At 40.6% G+C, this 22,070-nt stretch overlaps 1 protein-coding gene across 1 annotated transcript in view; it reads right to left on the bottom strand.

Annotated features, from left to right (window-relative positions):
- LOC134968654 (uncharacterized) overlaps positions 1–22,070 on the bottom strand; it is a 188,434-nt gene that overhangs the window by 2,062 nt on the left and 164,302 nt on the right. Inside the window, exons 79-86 of the mRNA XM_063944178.1 lie at positions 11,091–21,848; positions 8,915–9,184; positions 4,233–4,331; positions 3,152–3,192; positions 2,540–2,668; positions 2,134–2,259; positions 1,245–1,373; positions 572–626 (exon numbers count right to left, since the gene is read on the bottom strand). Of these exons, the coding sequence (XP_063800248.1) occupies positions 572–626; positions 1,245–1,373; positions 2,134–2,259; positions 2,540–2,668; positions 3,152–3,192; positions 4,233–4,331; positions 8,915–9,184; positions 11,091–21,848 (11,607 nt within the window). The remainder of the gene's footprint in view (positions 1–571; positions 627–1,244; positions 1,374–2,133; positions 2,260–2,539; positions 2,669–3,151; positions 3,193–4,232; positions 4,332–8,914; positions 9,185–11,090; positions 21,849–22,070) is intronic.

Here is a 22,070-nt window from a genome sequence, read left to right as displayed (position 1 = left end):
TTTCTAACTACAATATGTCTGTATTTATTATACTGACAAATTAGTTACATACCCAGCGCAATATTGTTCTTGTGCAACTTAGCTACTTAAAGACAAGGAGTTTCAAGTCTTGTTTTCCCCCACCTCTACTGATAATACCTAAAACTTAATACATGCACTGCACACAGGTGGCACTATTACATAAATACTGCACTAGTCACATTCATTACAATTATAAACAATTCTCACTGAGTACAGTATATATATTATTCCATAAATGGACATATTTCTGGTCAATTAGTAAAAAAAGGTTGTTTAAAAATAATCCTAGAAGGTCTGTCTCATCTCAGACCTCTGCAGTGAGTGCCAGCATATGCCCTCCCCCGCAACATCTCCCACCACTGCAACAGAAACTAGACAAGCTAGTGACTGGGTGGAGAGAGAAGATATACATAGTACTGGCGCTGGGTAAGTATACCAGCAGTATGAAGGTGAGTCTCAGATGATCCGGCATACTGTACGTCAGGTCCAAACTAATTATTATATATATATATTTTTCCTCAAAGACTAAAGTAATTGTATTTCCACTTACCTGTCTTCAGTGTGCAGGTCTGACAGCAGCCATCTTCATCATATTTAACTGTATCCTTAAAGGAAGATATTATGTATATTAGTATTGTTTTACAGTATAGCCTTTCCTTTATTCACCTTAGGGGAATTGCATGAAAATATACTAATCAGCGTGATACAGCTAAAACAAACACTCAAAATGTGATTATTACTTGGAATGGGAATTATTTGCTCATTATGTTTGACTTGACCATAATTAGCAATCCCAGGCCCTGCTCCCAAAATCCTGGAGGGTCCCAGATGGCAGGTGTGGGATGTAATGAATTGCATCATCAAAGCCCCACTGTACAGTACTGCCCATACCCTGCCCAATCAGGGTACAATAATATAAATATTTTTATTATGATGTAGCTCCAAGGACATATAAAATGGACTGCAAGACAAGAACATATTCCCTTTGAATAATAATGTATTTCTTCTTAGATACAGTATGCAATGTATGTACAATATTAACTGTGGCCAATTGTCATGAAAGCATACAATGCTGTTCAATGTATCAATAAACATAATCCATTTTTGGAAACTTGACATAAAGTTGGACTGATAACATCAATCCAAAGTCAGAATACATCTAGCATTTACAGTCCCAGGTCAAAGAGAACATAAATTAATTGTAAAAATAAGTAAACATTTACCTTCTCGCATTTGGAGATGTCCAACTCTTGGCAAACTTTCTTCACCTTGGTCAACACGGGTTTGTCATCTTCCTCACTACATTCATAGTAGCTGCAAGTGCTGCCCTCAGGACGATAAGAGTCTCCAATCTATGAATCAGCAAAGAATGAAGATTTTAGATGGTGCAAACTGGACAGGAATTGATTGGTAGTATATTTGTTATAATTCTGTTTTATAACTGTAAAACGGCTGATAACATCTGAAGGTCTAAACTGGGACCTCCTCCATAGCTTTTTGCTAGCCCAGCTGCACCTGATTAATATAATATGTGATGAACTGCTCTGCTAAATTACATATTAAGGTCTGATCTGAGTGAGAACTAGGCCAGATTGCTTATGCAGATGTAAATTGATAATGATGATGGCTATTTGAACACGTGGATTTATATGGGTGGTGCTGTTGGTCCACACGAGTGAATATCTGCATTTAATTTTGTGGACACAATGTGAGTGCAATTGCGGACAACTTGCATACAACTTTGACTTGCCCCCATTATTTTTTGTGTGTGTAATTTCTTTTAGTTCATATATAAGATGGCGAGTTGTATCTGTTGTATAAGAGAGCTTTTCTACATTGAAGCCTTATAGTGAATGTACATTTTTGCAAGCAAAACAAACATAGCGATAATTGCAGCTTTGCAGAGAAAAACAGCACTTTTTTGATGTTCACTAATAAAGTGCTATTTTTGGCACTTTTTTAGTGAAAACATTTTACATCTGAATTTGGGCAATTGTATCCAACTCAATGTTAGTTCCATTGTGCCTAACACACTGAATGATATAATCCTACACAAATGTAATTAAAATTAAGATACTGTATATGAATTAGAACTGATGTACTTGAATTCACCTTAATTTTTACTGGTTTATCATCCTCTCCTTGTTCTAACTTTTCTCCTTTTACTCCTTTAATGATACATTGTTTGGGTACACATTTACCACAGCATTCTCCTTCTTTCTCAGCATATGCATAACCCTAGAGGGAATAACAATAGCACAGAGAACCATCAGACTAAAGAAGATGCTAATCCATGATTAGGGACATTATAGATGCTGCTAGCGTGAACCCTTATGTGAGCAGATCAATATCATTAACAGTTTGCAAATTGGTCATTTGCTGAAATCGGTTTAATCTACTGCTGGATTTACAGTAAGGTTCTCCCTAAACAAGATCATCCCCCACCATATAAAAAAGCTGAAAAGCAGCTATTAATTAAATGTTAATCTAATGAGTAAATAAGGAATGTTTGCCTAACCTCTTCACATGTCTTATCACACTGAAGGGCTTGGCATTTTACGGCATAGAAACCAGACTCGTCCTGTTCATCTTTGGCGCACTCGCAATTCTGACATACACCCTTTGGTTGAGGGATGGTAGATCCACGCTGGAGAAAAAAGTAATAAAGCAACCTTAAGCCATTATACGTAACAAGGCAAGTTTTATGTACTCATATTTGTCTTACATTGTATAGAACATAACTTCAGAATCTTATGACTATGGGGAAGATTTATTAAAGCTTGGAGACAGATGAAGTGGATAGAGATAAAGTGCCAATCAGCTACTAACTGCCATATTATAGGCTGTGTTTGAAAAATGACAGGTCGCAGCTGCTTGGTTGGCACTTTATCTCTCCCCCTTTTTTTCTCTCCAAGCTTTGATAAATATCCCCCTATATGACACAAATAGGTGTGGCTTAGTTTTTAGTCCTTAGAAATATAAAAGTGAATATTGCCATGAGTAAAAACACCCTTGACCACTGACAAATATAATCAAAATGTTCCTCTCGTATCCATCATCAACCTACAGCCTTACCTACAATTAAAACAAATATAATTAATCTGGATTTTTTTTTCAATAATGTATTTACCTGGTATATGGTATTTTCCACAACACAGACAGAGTCAGGCTCTATTAAGATACAAAAATATTTGAGCACATTAATCCCTTTGTTAGATTTTGACATAATTGGTTACCAAATATCAACTAGACTTTGAAGACCCTCAAGATGTTAGTTCATGTATGCAACATCCTAGAAGATTATGATATATCTGTCCCTAAATATAGATTTGGATTTTCTCTTTTAGTAGTGAAATTATTTTTTTCAAGTCAAAAGAATCTGAGGAATAGTGGGCCCTCTTCCTACTGAGGCTAATGCATTGACAATTTGACTTCAATATTTGGAAATATAATTTTCAGTTTGTTCATAAAGTGCAATTGGACTTTTAGAAATGGAGGCCAAGCTATTCATTCTAGAACTTATTTATCTAGATGCTTCTGTTTATCTATACTGAATCTGTTGTAGGCAGTACTATTTTTCTGGTTTAGGAATTGTGGGTCTGGAGGGGGAGCTGTTAAAAAAAGTGTTAGATAGATAGATAGATAGATAGATAGATAGATAGATAGATAGATAGATAAATAGATAGATACATGATTGATATAGTAGATAGCTGTTTCTTAGGAAAGGAGGCACTCAAAATGGACTTTAACATAAAACATATCTTATGGAAAATACAATTTGGTCCAGGACAGGTTCGGGAACCCAGTTCCTGATTATGTCATTTGTAATGAGAGGTTCAGGAACTGAATTCCTGCTGGTTCCTGATGAATAATAGCACTGGTTGGTTACTTATATTTTGTATTTATTTTACCATCTCCTCCTATATCATCTACTTGACAACACAGCTGAGGCACAATTAGAATGCCCAATAAGAAACTTGCTGGGCAATATAAAAGAAAACTAAATCCATACTTTATTAAGAATTCTGGTCTACAGGTTAAGGTGCAATGTTTCAGAAATGTACTCTGAATGTAATGTCATCTTTTGCACCCTCATTATTCTTCATCTGAATACTGTGACAAAGTAACTATTTCTCAAAAAGTCAAAGACACCATCACCAGTTAAATATTAAATAAAATTAGATGTACTGTAATTAGCCAATGGAACATACCACATGTGACTTTAGCACAGCAGGCACCAGGAGACATATAGGATACTACACGATATCCTGTTCCACAGGTTGGCATCAAACACTCGCAAGGTCCACAGTCTATAAAATAGAGAATATATAAGTTTAAAAATGCATAAATACAAATACAGTGTGTTATACAGTAGATAATATGTCTGATTAGTACACAAGTGATTGTAAAACCTTTAGTTATTAAAGGATATGTTTTGTGTCCAAAAATTTATTTTCAGTATGGAGGCCCCTACCTAGCTGGCAGTTTCATCTCTCATAGATCGCAGTTCCACATGTCTTCTAGGTTTCCTGCTACAACACCACATGCACTCACCATATGGCCGGCCCCAACCATCATGCATATCCCCAAATTCACAGCCTTTTTCTTTTTTTGTTGAGGATTTAAAAGCCAATGCTGGTAATACATATGAGGCTACCGCCCTATATTGAGCACTACTTGTGGAATGTTGAATGACCATGATGTACTGCTTATGTGCTAATCTGTCAAAGTAGTCTAGAAGACTGACATGACTATTACACCACCCAGCTATAGCAGTGCAATCAGACAGTTAGTCAGAAAGCACCGGAAATGCAAGTAGCATAGTGGGGAGTAATCCTAGAAATCTTCATCTTCCAAATTACCTTCTGTTTCATGTGTGCCCCCTAATCCCTCTAGATTGTATGATCTCAGCACATCTTGTTTCGGCTGCTGGTCAAGTGGCATTTTGTCTATAAACCCGAATAAGAAAGGAATTGTTTCCCCTCACAGCGCTGGTGTTCAGCTGCTCAACTCCAATCCCAGGTGTACACCAACACCTGTGATTAATACTGCACAAAAGAAAAGGTTTTGGAGAGGAGTGTACAGCGCTGAAAACCCCTAAAATCCAGATATTACCTATGTATTTAAGATACTTACTTGAGTTTTTATTAATGTACATTTTTTACTTTCTTAATGTGTGAAGATATAATTGGTACTGTGTTAAATACATAGGCAATATCTGGATTTTAGGGGTTTTCAGCGCTGTACACTCCTCTCCAAAACCTTTTCTTTTGTCTATAAACCCATTGTACAGATCTGCAGAATCTGCTATATAAATACATAAGAGTTAATAGTAAACATCACAATATGTGGCAGTTGGAACATGCCCCAATGCCATGTTACATGTGAAGTATTGTTGTAATAGCGTGTGGATCATTAGATCGACAGTGTCTAGGTCGACAATGTTTAGGTTGACCACTATAGGTATACAGTCACTAGGTCAACAGGAATGGAAGGTCGACAGGGTTTCTAGGTCGACATGTGCTAGGTCGACAGGTCAAAATGTCGACATGAGTTTATTTTTTTTCTGGTGTCATTTTCTTGGTAGAGTGACTGGGAACCCCAATTAGTGCACCGTGTTCCCTCTCATGGCTCGCTTTGCTCACCATGCTTCGGGCAAGGTGCCTCGCTCTGCTACCGCTTCACTCGGCACAGATTACCATTCCAGTCGTAGTCCACGTGTATCGTTAAGTATGAAAAAGTAAAAAAAAAAACATGTCGACCTTTTGACTTGTCGACCCAGCACATGTCAACCTAGACACCATGTCGACCTTCCAACCTTGTCGACCCAGTGACTGTCGACCTATAGTGGTTGACCTAAACATTGTCGACCTAGATAGTGTCGATCTTCAGACTGGATCCCGTTGTAATAATGTCCAAACTGACCCAATGCACTCATGGCATATTTGGCCTACAGTAATTAGTTGTGCGATAAAACATGCTTTATAATGATTATCTCAGAATTCTGTACGCTATGGCGACTGTTATTATCCTTATAATTTAAACTGATTTAACCAATACATATTGCACAAGTGATGTTAATGTGCAAACATGTTTATGTAAATAACTGCATTAATAGAAGTACAGGTTGAGTATCCCGTATCCAAAACGCTTGGGACCAGGGGTATTTTGGATATCGGATTTTTCCATATTTTGGAATAAATGCATACCATAATGAGATATCATGGTGATGAGACCTAAATCTAAGCATAGAAGGCATTTAGGTTACATATACATCTTATACACACAGCCTGAAAGTCATTTTAGACAATATTTTTTATAATTTTGTGCATTAAACAAAGTGTGTCTACATTCACACAATTCATTTATGTTTCATATACACCTTATACACAAAGCCTAGAGGTCATTTAATACAATATTTTTAATAACTTTGTGTATTAAACAAAGTTTGTGTACATTGAGCCATCAAAAAACAAAGGTTTCCCTTTCTCACTCTCACTCAAGAAAGTCCGTATTTCGGAATATTCCGTATTTCGGAATATTTGGATATGGGATACTCAACCTGTACATTATCCCATATGTATTTGTCAAGGGGTAAATGGATTACAGCAGTGTTCTGCAGATCTCTAGATATAATAAGTGAATATGCTAATATGCTATGCTAATAACTGAATAATCAAATTATTAGTAGAAAACGAAAGGAGAATATGCCATAGAAATGTTTTTGCACCTGCCTAAAAGCCTACTTTATATTTAAAACATATTCCATTGTGATATGACTGTGGTCAGAATGAACCTTCCTGTCTGTCCCAAGTCTCAGTGAGCACTACACATGCATTGCTATATATATATATATGTGCTGCCACAAAGTCTTTCCCTTGGATACACCCATGTGCCCAAATGTGCATGGGCTGAGATGCCCACTTTCAGTATCCGTACATGCAGTAATACCGATTGGTGCATACCATTGGTCGCAGGTTCAGTTTCTCCATCCGAGTATGGCCTACTTAGTGAGCATTCAATCGTCTGTGTATGTAACCGCTTTCCCTGACACGTCTGCGACACTCACATAACACAAACATAAGATGGATTGTCACTGTGCACATGCTAAGCCATTTTCCTGTCACCAATCAGGACGTCCACTACATTCTCACTTCTCCCTGCATTCATTTGAGATTAGAACTGCGACTCTGAACAGACACATTCAGGACTCATGCATGGTGCCACTTAGATGTATGCGCAGTAAAAAAAATATCGCTCCACTACATCCAACATCGCAATTGCATACACTTCTGAACCAGGCCCTTTTTGTCCCTGAATACGTCCCTGTACCATATGTCATGATCTACCAACTGCGCAATAAAATGTTCTTTTCTGCATGTTAGACGCCATTATTAAAAACGACATATTCTCTAGTCTTTGTTAGTAAATACTTGATATGCATGGATAGTAAAAAATGTTGATTCTAACTACAATAAGGCTTTCTGTTCTGTTCTTTTTTGGGGGATTCGATATTTATTATTCCTGTTAGGTTTTTGGATTATTTTTTTGTTGTTGTTTTTCAGTGGAAAGAAAAAATATGGCATACAGTAAATAACTGACAAACATTATATAATGTTTATGTTGTTTGTTTTTTTAAACAAGGAAGTGGATTTGATGGGAGACACATGCTGACATAGAAGAGGACATCAGTTGACAAGCGGCCAGGTCAGAGAGAAGATGCTTCCACTGGAAATGGGTCCAGGGGAGGAGATATGGTGTTAAGTGAGATAGGAATGTGTTAAGAGACAGTTGAGAGGAAAAGGAATAGTCTCCATCATTCCGCTCATCAGTATGTGCATTAGATTTTTAAAAATATTATTTTTTTATCTTTATATACTGCTTCCTCTGCCAACTGTAAAAAGCACATCTGTATTTATATACTTTGTGACCCATAGAATGAGGCATCCTCTGTAAAAGGGGACTATCTATACTCATCCCTGGTATGAATACCCCCTGCTATCCAACACCTACTTGACACATGTCTCTATTACAAAAGCAGTGCATATAGTAGTGTTTCATCACCATTGCTTATTGCAGTAGCAGCAAGGCCTAGGGTGACACTAAAGTGTTTGGGGAATCTCTTAGCATTTCCCTGAAATCCTCCTTAAGTTTTGGTACCACTGCAATTAGTCATGTTGATGATACAGGAAGCAGGTGTGTTGTTCCTATAATACACAAAGCTCATCTGGTTTCTATAAGAGTGGAGTAGCAGTGGTGGAAGGAAATGAAATGGAAAGTTACTAAAGTGAGAACAGGAAGGTCCCCAGGAAAGAGAGGAAGGTCCCCAAATGTTGCAAAGGACAATGACCGGCAATCAGATTTTAGTCTTTTGGTTTTTTTTAGCTTTAACTGAAAATGCCTTTTTAGTTGCTACAGTATATAAGAAAATAATCAAGTTGTGTAAACATGTCATGGTGGAAATTGTAGTGCTTCAAGGTCTACGGAGAAAGCATCACACATTATGTGCTTACATGCATTGACTTAGCATCATACTTACCTGAAAGTAATTTTTAAATACTGATAACTATGCTTGATGGTACACAGGAGAGGGTATTTTTATTTACTTAATTTGTCTTTCTTAGCCCAAAAAATAAATTATAATGACCTAATACATGACCAAAATCATTGGACTGCCTGATTATGCTATCATGGTAAGGACTTAGATTATTATACAGTAAATGTCACTATGTGAGCTCCTATCTTACCACATATGTATGTTAAATAAAATATTGTCAGAAGATCAAAACTTGAATTAATATAAATTAAGAATATATGCACTGATACAATATAAATAGTATGTGTAGAGTAAAAAAACACAACACTTAAAAACATTTATCTGGTCTATACTTACTGGTTTCTGTTGAGGTACCAGGTTCACCAGATGTACCAGGTGGACTGGTATGAGGCTTGGTTGGAGGTCTTCTGCTTGGTCTGTTCATTGATGGTTTACCACTGGTAGCATCCAGTATGTGGGTAAGCTCTGTACTAGTGAGAGTGGTTACCTCTGGTGTAGTTCCGGGTGTTGAACAATCTCCTACATGTCGTTCAATTTCACATTTATTGTTACATATGGCATGAAACACACAACCATCCATGTCTTCTTTCTGGTAGATAGTTTCACCTGAGTTGTGTGAAATAGAAAGTAATTACCATACATAACATCTTCAGAAAAAATAATTGTATAAAATGTATACAACATTTGTTGCTTGGTCTGAATGCTGCATGAATATGGGGACTCCATGCTTTTGTATTCAATACAAGTAAATTACATTGGGATTATTAGTGTACATGACAGCTTTCCATACACACAGGAAGATAACAGTCACCTTTCAGTTGCACTGTACATATTATCCAATCAATTTCAGCCAGATATGTTTCTTGGTGAAATGGGAAGGGTGGAATAACCAACTCTTTGGGGGTCCATATAACTATATAAATAGGGTTTAGGTTTTATGATCAAGCATAATATTTATAAAAGTTTATAAAAAGGACAAGCCTACCCATAGCCAGATTAAGGGGGGATGCAGGGCAAACTGTACCCTGGGCCCCCCTTTGTCAGGGCGCCTCCGGCCAGAGCACATTGACATGACCAGCTTTCCCTTTTATGCTGCAGTAGAACAGGCAGACAGAATGCAGCAAGCACAGTATGCAGTGCTGGTAGAAACACAGGAGTATCAGGTTTCATGAGCTGCCAATGGAGCTTTACGACCAAAGGAGAGATAGGAGGATGAGAGAGCTTTAAGTGACATAGGAATCCCAGCTTCTCCTCCTCCTCACCTAGGTGTCTGTATTCTGTGTAAGCTGTTACAGTATCTATTGAGGATCAAGAGAGACACACACACACACACACACACACACACAGAGTCCTCCTGAGTCGTGTCCCAGTGTGTAAGTACTTTAGTACAGAGGCTGCTGCTATTTGTGCATGTAACAAGATACATTCTTGATTTTTTCTGTGTATAGTTTAAGGTTGTTTAAGTTGTCTTTGTTCCACTACAAGAAAATGTTATAGTTGTCTTTCAATTAGGTGGTTCTATAAACAGTACCCAGGCATTAGTAAGCTATTAGTTTAAAACTTTACATGTAATATATACCATTGGTTTAAATGTAATATACACAATCCATACCTCCCAACATGACTCATTCCAGGAGGGACAATATGCTCTCTACCTGGACTTCCCTTTTAATTTATGTTTGCAAGGAGGAGTCCAGGCAGAGAGCATTTTGTCCCTACTGAAATGGGTCATGTATACACAGTCTAATATACCCCCTTCCCTTCCACTGGGGCCTTCTGTCTTAAATGCCCCGGCCACCCCCAAGGCTTAAACCGGCCCTGAGCCTAGCTGATTTCAGCTATCATTTATCAAGTTAATTCTAGAAGATAGCTAGATAGCTATAATCTGATTGGCTGTTATGAGCAACTTCTCTATTTAAACTTTAGAGAGGTTTGATCACTCCCCCCCCCCCAGTATTTGCTGTTCAGAAGAGAAGGAATTGCCTTCATCAGTATGCTATGCAGTACAAAAGCAGCCTCAGCAGGATGGTAAGGAACGTGTAAGGGTTGCAAAAAAGGAATTGAATATTTTGCAACTACTGTACTACAAATGATGCTACAACAAAGATATGTTACAGTTCCAATAAATGCAAAAGGAATATTGGTTGTCTTTCTGTTGTTGTATACAGTAGTTTGGTATGGTAGCACATTTGTTATAGAAACACTAGAAAAAAGCTATTTTTTAAAAAAACAACTTCAAAATTTTAAGCCAAAAGGATTTTGAAACTGTTTGCAACTGTTTTACCCTTGTTTGCTTTCATGAATGATGGTGTTATCAAAATGAAAAATTAAGTTTCATTAATATTCTGACCCAGATAAATGGAACTAGTCCTACATCAATGTTCTGTAAGACAAATCTAAAGTATATAATTTGCCTTTAAAGCAATTAATGTACAAAATATTTAATTTACTAAAAAATGTTTAATAATCTAAATTGGAACTATAAGGCAAAAAAGTATGCATTAAATCTTACCTTGTTCATACAGTTCATCCTTTATTTTACAGTAACAAAATATTGTGCTGGCAGATGGAGGTACCGTTGGAGATTTAGAAGATAATGGTGTAGTTATTTCAGGTCCACTAGTTGTTGCTAGAATCTCGGTGCTACTAGTAACTGATGTGGAAGATGTGGTGTGTGAAGAGGAACCTATGGGTGAAGCTGTTGTACCAGATGTTGAAGTCACAGTTACAGTGTTTGTGGTGGTACCCAAAATGGAGGATGAGGTAATAAGAGGGGGAGATCCAGAAGTTGAAGTTGTTTCTCCTGGAGAAGTCTCACCTGGTGTAGTGCCAGGAGTAACCTCTGAAGATGAGGTTGACGTGGGAGATGTGGTTATTTCACCACAGGATTCAATATATGTTTTAGAACAACATTCAATTCTAACTGCATAGTCAAGACACTGTTTAGGTTCAGATTTTTGTTCTTTGTTCTTACAAACCAATCCATCATTCACATTGCATGTTAATACTTGGTCAGATTCTTTATCAGACAAATCTGAATATTTCTCAGCTTTGCACTCAATATTATTTTCAACTTCCTCTTTTTTACATACTTCTATCCCATTAGATCTCAGTTGATCTGAATTTTCCTTTTCTTCACCAGTAATATCTGGGGAAGGTTTATTTGTGTTATGCCATATTGTCCAGCGACATTCACTTTCTCTCAATATTTTACAGCTAGAAGATGGTGGAGATGTGTTGCCAGGTTGTGAACTGCCAGGGATTGATGGTGTAGATGTTTCCCCACCGGTTGGTCTACCAGGGGAAGAGGTTTCACCACTTGTTGGAGTACCAAGTGTAGAGGTTTCACCACCTGTTGGAGTACCAGGGGCTGATGGTGTAGAGGTTTCACCACTGGTTGGTTTACCAGGTGTAGAGGTTTCACCACCTGTTGGAGTACCAGCAGTAGATGTTTCACTACTTGTTGGAGTACCAGGTGTAGAGGTTTCACCAACTGTTGGTTTACTAGGAGTTGATGGTGTAGATGTTTCACCACCTGTTTCAGTACCAGGTGTAGTGGTTTCAATGCCTGTTGGTCTGCTAGGGGTAGAGGTTTCACCACCTATTGGTCTACCAGGGGTAGAAGTTTCACTTGTTGGAAAACCAGGTGTAGAGATTTCACCACCTGTTGGTCTTCCAGAGGTAGAGGTTTCACCACCTGTTGGTCTACCAGGGGTAGATGTTTCACCACTTGTTGGAGTACCAGGTGTAGAGGTTTCACCACCGGTTGGTCTGCCAAGAGTAGAGGTTTCACCACCTGTTGTCCTACCAGGGGTAGATGTTTCACCACTTGTTGGAGTACCAGGGGTAGATGTTTCCCCACCTGTTGGTCTACCAGGGGTAGATGTTTCCCCACTTGTTGGTTTTCCAGGGGTAGATGTTTCCCCACTTGTTGGTTTTACAGGGGTAGAGGTTACTTCTCCTGTTGGTCTACCAGGTGTAGAGGATTCACCACTGGTTGGAGTACCAGGTGAAGAGGTTTCACCGACTGTTGATCTACCAGGAGTAGATGTTTCACTACCTGTTGGTCTACCAGGAGTAGATGTTTCACCACTTGTTGGAGTACCAGGGGTAGAGCTTTCACCACCTGTTGGCCTACCAGGGGTAGAGGTTTCCCCTCCTGTTGGTCTACCAGGGGTAGTATTTTCACCACTTGTTGGAGTACTAGGTGTAGAGGTTTCACCGCCTGTTGGTCTACCAGGAGTAGATGCTTCACCACCTGTTGGTCTAACAGGGGTAGATGTTTCACCACTTGCTGGAGTACTAGGTGTAGAGGTTTCACCACCAGTTGGTCTGCCAGGGGTAGAAATTTCACCACTTGTTGGTTTTCCATGGGTAGAGGTTACTTCTTCTGTTGGTCTACCAGGAGTAGATGTTTCACCACCTGTTGGTCTACCAGGAGTAGATGTTTCACCACTTGTTGGAGTACCAGGGGTAGAGCTTTCACCACCTGTTGGCCTACCAGGGGTAGAGGTTTCCCCTCCTGTTGGTCTACCAGGGGTAGTATTTTCACCACTTGTTGGAGTACTAGGTGTAGAGGTTTCACTGCCTGTTGGTCTACCAGGAGTAGATGCTTCACCACCTGTTGGTCTAACAGGGGTAGATGTTTCACCACTTGCTGGAGTACTAGGTGTAGAGGTTTCACCGCCGGTTGGTCTGCCAGGGGTTGAAATTTCACCACTTGTTGGTTTTCCAGGGGTAGAGGTTACTTCTTCTGTTGGTCTACCAGTAGTAGATGTTTCACCACCTGTTGGTCTACCAGGAGTAGATGTTTCACCACTTGTTGGAGTACCAGGGGTTGAGCTTTCACCACCTGTTGGCCTACCAGGGGTAGAGGTTTCCCCTCCTGTTGCCCTACCAGGGGTAGTCTTTTCACCACTTGTTGGAGTAACAGGTGTAGAGGTTTCACCACCTGTTGGTTTTCCAGGGGTAGAGGTTACTTCTCCTGTTGGTCTACCAGGTGTAGAAGTTTCACCACTTGTTGGAGTATGAGGTGAAGAGGTTTCCCCTCCTGTTGGTCTACCAGGGGTAGTATTTTCACCATTTGTTCGTGAACCAGGTGTAGAGGTTTCACCACCTGTTGGTCTGCCAGGAGTAGATGCTTCACCACCTGTTGGTCTAACAGGGGAAGATGTTTCACCACTCGCTGGAGTACTAGGTGGGAAGGTTTCACCGCCGGTTGGTCTGCCAGGTGTAGCGGTTTCCCCACCTGTTGGTCTACCAGGGGTAGATATTTCACCACTTGTTGGTTTTCCAGGGGTAGAGGTTACTTCTCCTGTTGGTCTACCAGGTGTAGAGGTTTCACCACTTGTTGGAGTATGAGGTGAAGAGGTTTCCCCTCCTGTTGGTCTACCAGGGGTAGTATTTTCACCACTTGTTGGAGTATGAGGTGAAGAGGTTTCCCCAACTGTTGGTCTACCAGGAGTAGATGCTTCACTACCTGTTGTTCTACCAGGAGTAGACATTTCACCACTTGTTGGAGTACCAGGGGTAGAGCTTTCACCACCTGTTGGCCTACCAGGGGCAGAGGTTTCCCCTCCTGTTGGTCTACCAGGGGTAGTATTTTCACCACTTGTTGGAGTACCAGGTGTAGAGGTTTCACCGCCTGTCGATCTACCAGGAGTAGATGCTTCACCACCTGTTGGTCTAACAGGGGTAGATGTTTCACCACTTGTTGGAGTACTAGGTGTGGAGGTTTCACCACCGGTTGGTCTGCCAGGGGTAGAGGTTTCACCACCTGTCGGTCTACCAGGGGTAGATATTTCACCACTTGTTGGTTTTCCAGGGCTAGAGGTTACTTCTCCTGTTGGTCTACCAGGTGTAGAGGTTTCACCACTGGTTGGAGTATCAGGTGAAGAGGTTTCACCGACTGTTGGTCTACCAGGGATAGAGGTTTCCCCTCCTGTTGATCTACCAGGGGTAGTATTTTCACCACTTGTTGGAGTACCAGGTGTAGAGGTTTCACTGCCTGTTGGTCTACCAGGAGTAGATGCTTCACCACCTGTTGGTCTAACAGGGGTAGATGTTTCACCACTTGTTGGAGTACTAGGTGTAGAGGTTTCACCGCCGGTTGGTCTGCCATGGGTAGAAATTTCACCACTTGTTGGTTTTCCAGGGGTAGAGGTTACTTCTTCTGTTGGTCTACCAGGAGTAGATATTTCACCACCTGTTGGTCTACCAGGAGTAGATGTTTCACCACTTGTTGGAGTATCAGGGGTTGAGCTTTCACCACCTGTTGGCCTACCAGGGGTAGAGGTTTCCCCTCCTGTTGCTCTGCCAGGGGTAGTATTTTCCCCACTTGTTGGAGTACCAGGTGTAGAGGTTTCACCAACCGTTGGTTTACCAGGAGTAGATGCTTCACCACCTGTTGGTCTAACAGGGGTAGATGTTTCACCACTTGTTGGAGTACTAGATGTAGAGGTTTCACCGCCAGTTGGTCTGCCAGGGGTAGAGGTTTCCCCACCTGTTGGTTTGCCAGGGGTAGATATTTTACCACTTGTTGGTTTTTCAGGGCTAGAGGTTACTTCTCCTGTTGGTCTACCAGGTGTAGAGGTTTCACCACTGGTTGGAGTACCAGATGAAGAGGTTTCACCGACAGTTGGTCTACCAGGAGTAGATGCTTCACTACCTGTTGGTCTACCAGGAGTAGATGTTTCACCACTTGTTGGAGTTCCAGGGGTAGAGCTTTCACCACCTGTTGGCCTACCAGGGGTAGAGGTTTCCCCTCCTGTTGGTCTACCAGGGGTAGTATTTTCACCACTTGTTGGCGAACCAGGTGTAGAGGTTTCACCACCTGTTGGTCTACCAGGAGTAGATGCTTCACCACCTGTTGGTCTAACAGGGGAAGATGTTTCACCACTTGCTGGAGTACTAGGTGTGGAGGTTTCACCGCCGGTTGGTCTGCCAGGTGTAGAGGTTTCCCCACCTGTTGGTCTACCAGGGGTAGATATTTCACCACTTGTTGGTTTTCCAGGGGTAGAGGTTACTTCTCCTGTTGGTCTACTAGGTGTAGAGGTTTCACCACTGGTTGGAGTATGAGGTGAAGAGGTTTCCCCGACTGTTGGTCTACCAGGAGTAGATGCTTCACTACCTGTTGTTCTACCAGGAGTAGATGCTTCACCACCTGTTGGTCTAACAGGGGTAGATGTTTCACCACTTGTTGGAGTACTAGGTGTAGAGGTTTCACCACCAGTTGGTCTGCCAGGGGTAGAGGATTCACCAACTGTTGGTCTACCAGGTGTAGAGGTTTCACCACCTGTTGGTCTATGAGGGGTTGAGTTTTCTCCTCCTGTTGGTCTACCAGGTGTAGAGGTTTCACCACTGGTTAGAGTGCCAGGTGTAGAGGCTTCACCACCTGTTGGCCTACCAGGGGTAGAGGTTTCCCCTCCTGTTGGTCTACCAGGGGTAGTCTTTTCACCACTTGTTGGAGTACCAGGTGTAGAGGTTTCACCACCTGTCGGTCTACCAGGAGTAGATACTTCACCACCTGTTGGTCTAAGAGGGGTAGATGTTTCACCACTTGTTGGAGTACTAGGTGTAGAGGTTTCACCACCGGTTGGTCTGCCAGGGGTAGAGGTTTCACCACCTGTCGGTCTATCAGGGGTAGATATTTCACCACTTGTTGGTTTTCCAGGGCTAGAGGTTACTTCTCCTGTTGGTCTACCAGGTGTAGAGGTTTCACCACTGGTTGGAGTACCAGGTGAAGAGGTTTCACCGACTGTTGGTCTACCAGGGGTAGTATTTTCACCACTTGTTGGAGTACCAGGTGTAGAGGTTTCACCACCTGTTGGTCTACCAGGAGTAGATGCTTCACCACCTGTTGGTCTAACAGGGGTAGATGTTTCACCACTTGTTGGAGTACTAGGTGTAGAGGTTTCACCACCAGTTGGTCTGCCAGGGGCAGGGGTAGAGGATTCACCAACTGTTGGTCTACTAGGTGTAGAGGTTTCACCACCTGTTGGTCTATGAGGGGTTGAGTTTTCTCCTCCTGTTGGTCTACCAGGTGTAGAGGTTTCACCACTGGTTAGAGTGCCAGGTGTAGAGGCTTCACCACCTGTTGGCCTACCAGGGGTAGAGGTTTCCCCTCCTGTTGGTCTACCAGGGGTAGTCTTTTCACCACTTGTTGGAGTACCAGGTGTAGAGGTTTCACCACCTGTCGGTCTACCAGGAGTAGATACTTCACCACCTGTTGGTCTAACAGGGGTAGATGTTTCACCACTTGTTGGAGTACTAGGTGTAGAGGTTTCACCACCGGTTGGTCTGCCAGGGGTAGAGGTTTCACCACCTGTCGGTCTACCAGGGGTAGATATTTCACCACTTGTTGGTTTTCCAGGGCTAGAGGTTACTTCTCCTGTTGGTCTACCAGGGGTAGAGGTTTCACCACTGGTTGGAGTACCAGGTGAAGAGGTTTCCCCTCCTGTTGGTCTACCAGGGGTAGTATTTTCACCACTTGTTGGAGTACCAGGTGTAGAGGTTTCACCACCTGTTGGTCTACCAGGAGTAGATGCTTCACCACCTGTTGGTCTAACAGGGGTAGATGTTTCACCACTTGTTGGAGTACTAGGTGTAGAGGTTTCACCACCAGTTGGTCTGCCAGGGGCAGGGGTAGAGGATTCACCAACTGTTGGTCTACCAGGTGTAGAGGTTTCACCACCTGTTGGTCTATGAGGGGTTGAGTTTTCTCCTCCTGTTGGTCTACCAGGTGTAGAGGTTTCACCACTGGTTAGAGTGCCAGGTGTAGAGGCTTCACCACTTGTTGGTCTACCAGGAGTAGAGGATTTACCACCTGTTGGTCTACCAGAGGTTGATGATGTAGATGTTTCACCACCTGTTGGTCTACCAGGGGTAGAGGTTTCACCGCTTGTTAGTCTACCAGAGGTGGAGGTTTCACCACTTATTGGTCTACCAGGGGTAGAGGTTTCGCCACCTGTTGGTCTACCATGAGTTGATGGTGTAGATGTTTCACCACCTGTTGGTCTACCAGGGGTAGAGGATTCACCACTGGTTGGTATACCAGGGGTAGATGTTTCACCACTTGTTTGTGTATTAGTAATAAAAGTTTCACCACTTGTTTGTGTAACAGGGGTAGGACTTTCACCAATCATTGATATTGAGCCTGGTGAGGAAATTTCTGTTACTGATGTTGTTAATGGGCGTTTTGTCACTTCACTGGATGAAGGTGAGGTAGGATATGGGGTTGATTTTCCACATGATTCAATAAACTTTTTAGAACAACATTCAATTCTGACTGCATAGTCAAGACACTGCTTAGGTTCGCCTCTTTGTTCTTTGTTCTTACAAATTAATCCATCTTTTACATTGCATGTTTTTACTTGGTCAGATTCTTTAAGAGATACATCAGAATGTTTCTCAGCTTTGCACTCAATTTCATTTTCGACTTCCTCATTTTTACAAACTTCTATTCCCCTAGATCTCAGTTCATGTGAATTTTCTTTATCTTCACCATTAATATCTGATGAAGGTGTTTGTGTATTAAGCCACTCTGTCCAATAACATTCACTTTGTCTGAATTTCTCACAGCTTGTCGAAGTAGAAGATGGGGAGGAAGTACTTTCGGTCTTTGTTGTGGAAGATGTCGTGGTTGGAGAGGATGTGATACTTGTAGTTTGTGAGGGGGAGTTTGTATATGTTTCATCAGTAGATGGTTGGGCAGGAGTTGAGGACCCTGTTGACGATACACTTGTTGTTATTGGGATGCTAGTTGGGGATATAGCAGAAGGTGTAATCGACTCTCCGCAGATTTTAACAAACTTTTTTGAACAGCACTCAATTCTTATACTGTAGTCATTACACTTTTCTTCTGGTTGATGTTTATTTTTACAAATCAAACCTTCTTCTACATTACATGTTAATTTTTGGCCAGTTCTTTCAAATGCTAAATCAAGATATTTCTCAGCTCTACACTCAATTTGATTTTCAATTTCATCATCTGTACAAACTTCTATTCCTTCAGTTTTTAGTTTAGATGTGTTTTCAGTGTCTCCTCCATTAATATCAGAGGTAGGTGTTTCTTTATTAAACCAGTCTGTCCAGTAACACTCAGCTTTCCTAAAATTGTCACAATCTTCAGGAGTTGGAGATCCAGGCTCAGTTACTGAGTTTGTAGATGAGCCTGGTGGAGAAGTCTGAGATTTTCCTGTTGATGTAGGTTCATTTAAAGTGGATGTTGATGCAGTTGTAGATGCACCAGCTGTAGTGGGTGTTTCCAATTTCTCACAGTGTTCTGCACAACATTCAAACCTTATTCTATAATTAAAACATTTTTCCTTATTCTTCTGTTCTCTGTTGAAGCAAGTTAATCCAGTTTTCAAATCACATGTCATTTTTTGTTTATTATCTAATATTGTTTCACCATTTTTATCAATGGCTTCACACTCTATTTTGTTTTCATCTTCTCCATCTATACATATCGCAAATCCTTTAGATGTTATATCTTTATATGTTTCAATATCTCCACCATTACTTCTTGTACTTGGAGCATTTGTATCATACCATGGAGTCCAACGGCATTCCTTCTTCTTTATACACACTGTTGTTGGTTGTGATGTAATTTTAGTTGTGGATGGACTTGATGGAAAAGAAGTACTTGGAGTCTTAGTGCCTTGAGTAGGTTCAGATGGTACACCAGTGGTTTTAGCGCCAGTAGTTAAGGTAGATGGTGGTGATGTCTCAGATCCTGGTGAAGTAGGTTTTGTAATAGATGTTGTTGTTGGGATACTTGTTTTTTCAGTAGATGAAGGTGTGGTGGATTCACCACAGAATTTTACAAACGTTTCAGAACAGCACTCAATTCTTATACTGTAGTCATGACATATTTTTTCTGGTTGGTCTTTATTCTTACAAATCAATCCTTCTTTTACATTACAGGTAGATTTTTGTACAGTATTTTCATTAGTTAATTCTGAATATTGTTCATCTTTACACTGAATTTGGTTTTCAATTTCACCCCGCTTACAAACCTCTATTCCTTTAGCTCTCAAATTATCTGAGTTCTCATTGTCTTCACCATCTATATCTTCAGATGGTTTATTTTCATTAAACCATTCAGTCCATTGACATTCTGATGCTCTAAATTTCTCACAGTCTTCAGAAGTTGAGCTAGGTTCTGTAACTGAGGATGTTGTGGTAGGAACTGTAATGGCTGATGAGGGTACAGATGATTGAGTAGCAAGAGGAGTGGATGTGGTCAATACTGGTTCACAGTATGCTGCACAACATTCAACCCTTATTCTGTAATTATGACACTTTTCATTTTTTTTCTTCTGATCTATATTCCTGCAAGTCAATCCATTCCCCAGCAAACAAGTAAGAATTTGTTGATTATTTGCTATTGTTACTCCTTCATGATCAATAGCTTCACATTCTATTTTGTTTTCAACTTCGTGCATATGTTTGCATATCTCATAGCCTTTTGATTTGATATCTTCTGGACTTTCACTGTCTCCACCATCATTTTGCAAGGTTGGCCTGTTAATATCATACCAGGGAGTCCAACGGCATTCCATTTTATGTACACATGTTGTGGGTGAAACAGAAGTTGTAATTTCCGATGATGAGGATGATGCTGTTGATGGTGGGGATGTATTTTCAGATGGAGAAGAAGTCTCTGGGCCAGGCTTTTTAGTTGATTGTATACCTGTAGAAGGAAGCTTTGTTGGCCATGTTTCTGATGTTGATGTGGTTATTGTGGTTTCACCAGCAGTGGTGTTTGGCTCAGAGGTTTCAGTTGTTGCTATTTTGGATGTGGGCAGAGGTTCACAATACTCTTCACAACATAAAATTCGTATCCTATAATTGAAACATTTCTCCTTGTTGTGTTGGTCTCTGTTTTTGCAGCTCAATCCATCTTTCACATTACAACTAACCTTTTGATTGTTATCAGCAATACTCTCTCCTTTATTATCAATTGCTTCACAATCTATTTTGTCTTCAATTTCCCGGTTTGTACAAACTTTAATGCCCTTTGATTTTATGCCATCAACACTTTCAGTTTCTCCTCCATCACTTCTTGTATTTGGCGTATTATAATCATACCAAGGTGTCCATCGACATTTCATCTTATTCACACATACTGTTGTTTGTGACGGGGTAATCTCAGATGATGTTGAGGTGATGGATGTATCAGGTACAGGTTTTTCAGTAGATAATGTGCTAGTAGAGGGAGTTGATGGAGACTTTGAAGATTCTGGTTGTGAGGATTCTGATGGTGAACTTGTTGTTGTTTCTTTGGTTGTAAATTCACCCTCCGTGGTTGTTTGCTTTGTGGTTTCAGTTGTATGTATGTCTGGTGTTGGTATAGGCTCACAACGCTCTTCACAGCATTCAATCCTTATTCTATAATTGTAACATTTTTCCTTCTTAACTTGTTCTCTATTCTTGCATTTCAATCCATCATTTAAATCACAAGTAACCTTTTGATTGTTATCAGGAATAGTTATGCCTTCATCATCTACAGCTTCACATTCAATTTTGTTTTCAACTTCTCGATCAGCACAAACTTCATATCCTTTAGATGTAATGTCTTTAACAGTTTCACTTTCTCCTCCATCACTTCTTGTATTAGGTCTATTGGTATCATACCATTGTGTCCAACGACATTCCATCTTTAACACACAGGTTGTTGTTGGGGAGGCTTTAGTAGTTTTAGGTATTGCTTCAGATGATGCTGGTGTTTTTTGGGTGCTTTCTGTCTCAATTCCAGGTGGGGAAGATGTGTTGGGGGATGTGCTTACAGTAGGAGGCGATGATGGGGAGTTAGAAGTTCCTGGTTCTGAAGTTAACTCACTAGGCAAAGATGGTGGGGTTTCTTTAGATGTAGGAGACTGTGTTATAATTTCAGGTGGAGAACTTGTTTTTGGTGGTGGAATTGATTCTACACCACTTGTTGTTGAAGAAATTGTTGTGCATTGTCTGTGTTTACAACATTCAATCCTAATTTCATAATTGTGACACATAGGTGGATTCTTGCTATTAAGACATATGAAGCCAATATTTCTGTTACAGGTAACATCTTGTCCTGCATCTTTGAGAGACTGATTAGGAAATTCTTTTGCTCTGCATTGCACATCTCTGGGTTTTTTGCACACTTTGTAACCTTCTCTTTCAATATCCTCAAAACGTTCCATATCACCATCACCATTTTCTGGTCTGCTCACGTCATACCATTCTGACCAAGTGCAGTCATAAGCTTCAACACATGTTGTTGGTGAAACTGAAAAACAATGAATAATAATTATGATTGAAGTACTCTTAAATATATGTAGAATTATTTGTAAAATGCATATATACACAAATATTGCCAAATTACATCCAGGAGGCTATTTATGCAACACAACTAGAAGGGTAGATAGAGGTAAGTCCTGATCTGGTGCATTCTAACAAAAAGGCCAAATTTGGTAATATTTTGTATAACAGTTGTTGCAGTTGTATTCTA

This window comes from Pseudophryne corroboree, chromosome 11 (assembly GCF_028390025.1).
Source record: "Pseudophryne corroboree isolate aPseCor3 chromosome 11, aPseCor3.hap2, whole genome shotgun sequence".
NCBI classification, from domain to species: Eukaryota; Metazoa; Chordata; class Amphibia; order Anura; family Myobatrachidae; genus Pseudophryne; species Pseudophryne corroboree.
This window is presented reverse-complemented; position numbering and strand designations above follow the sequence as displayed.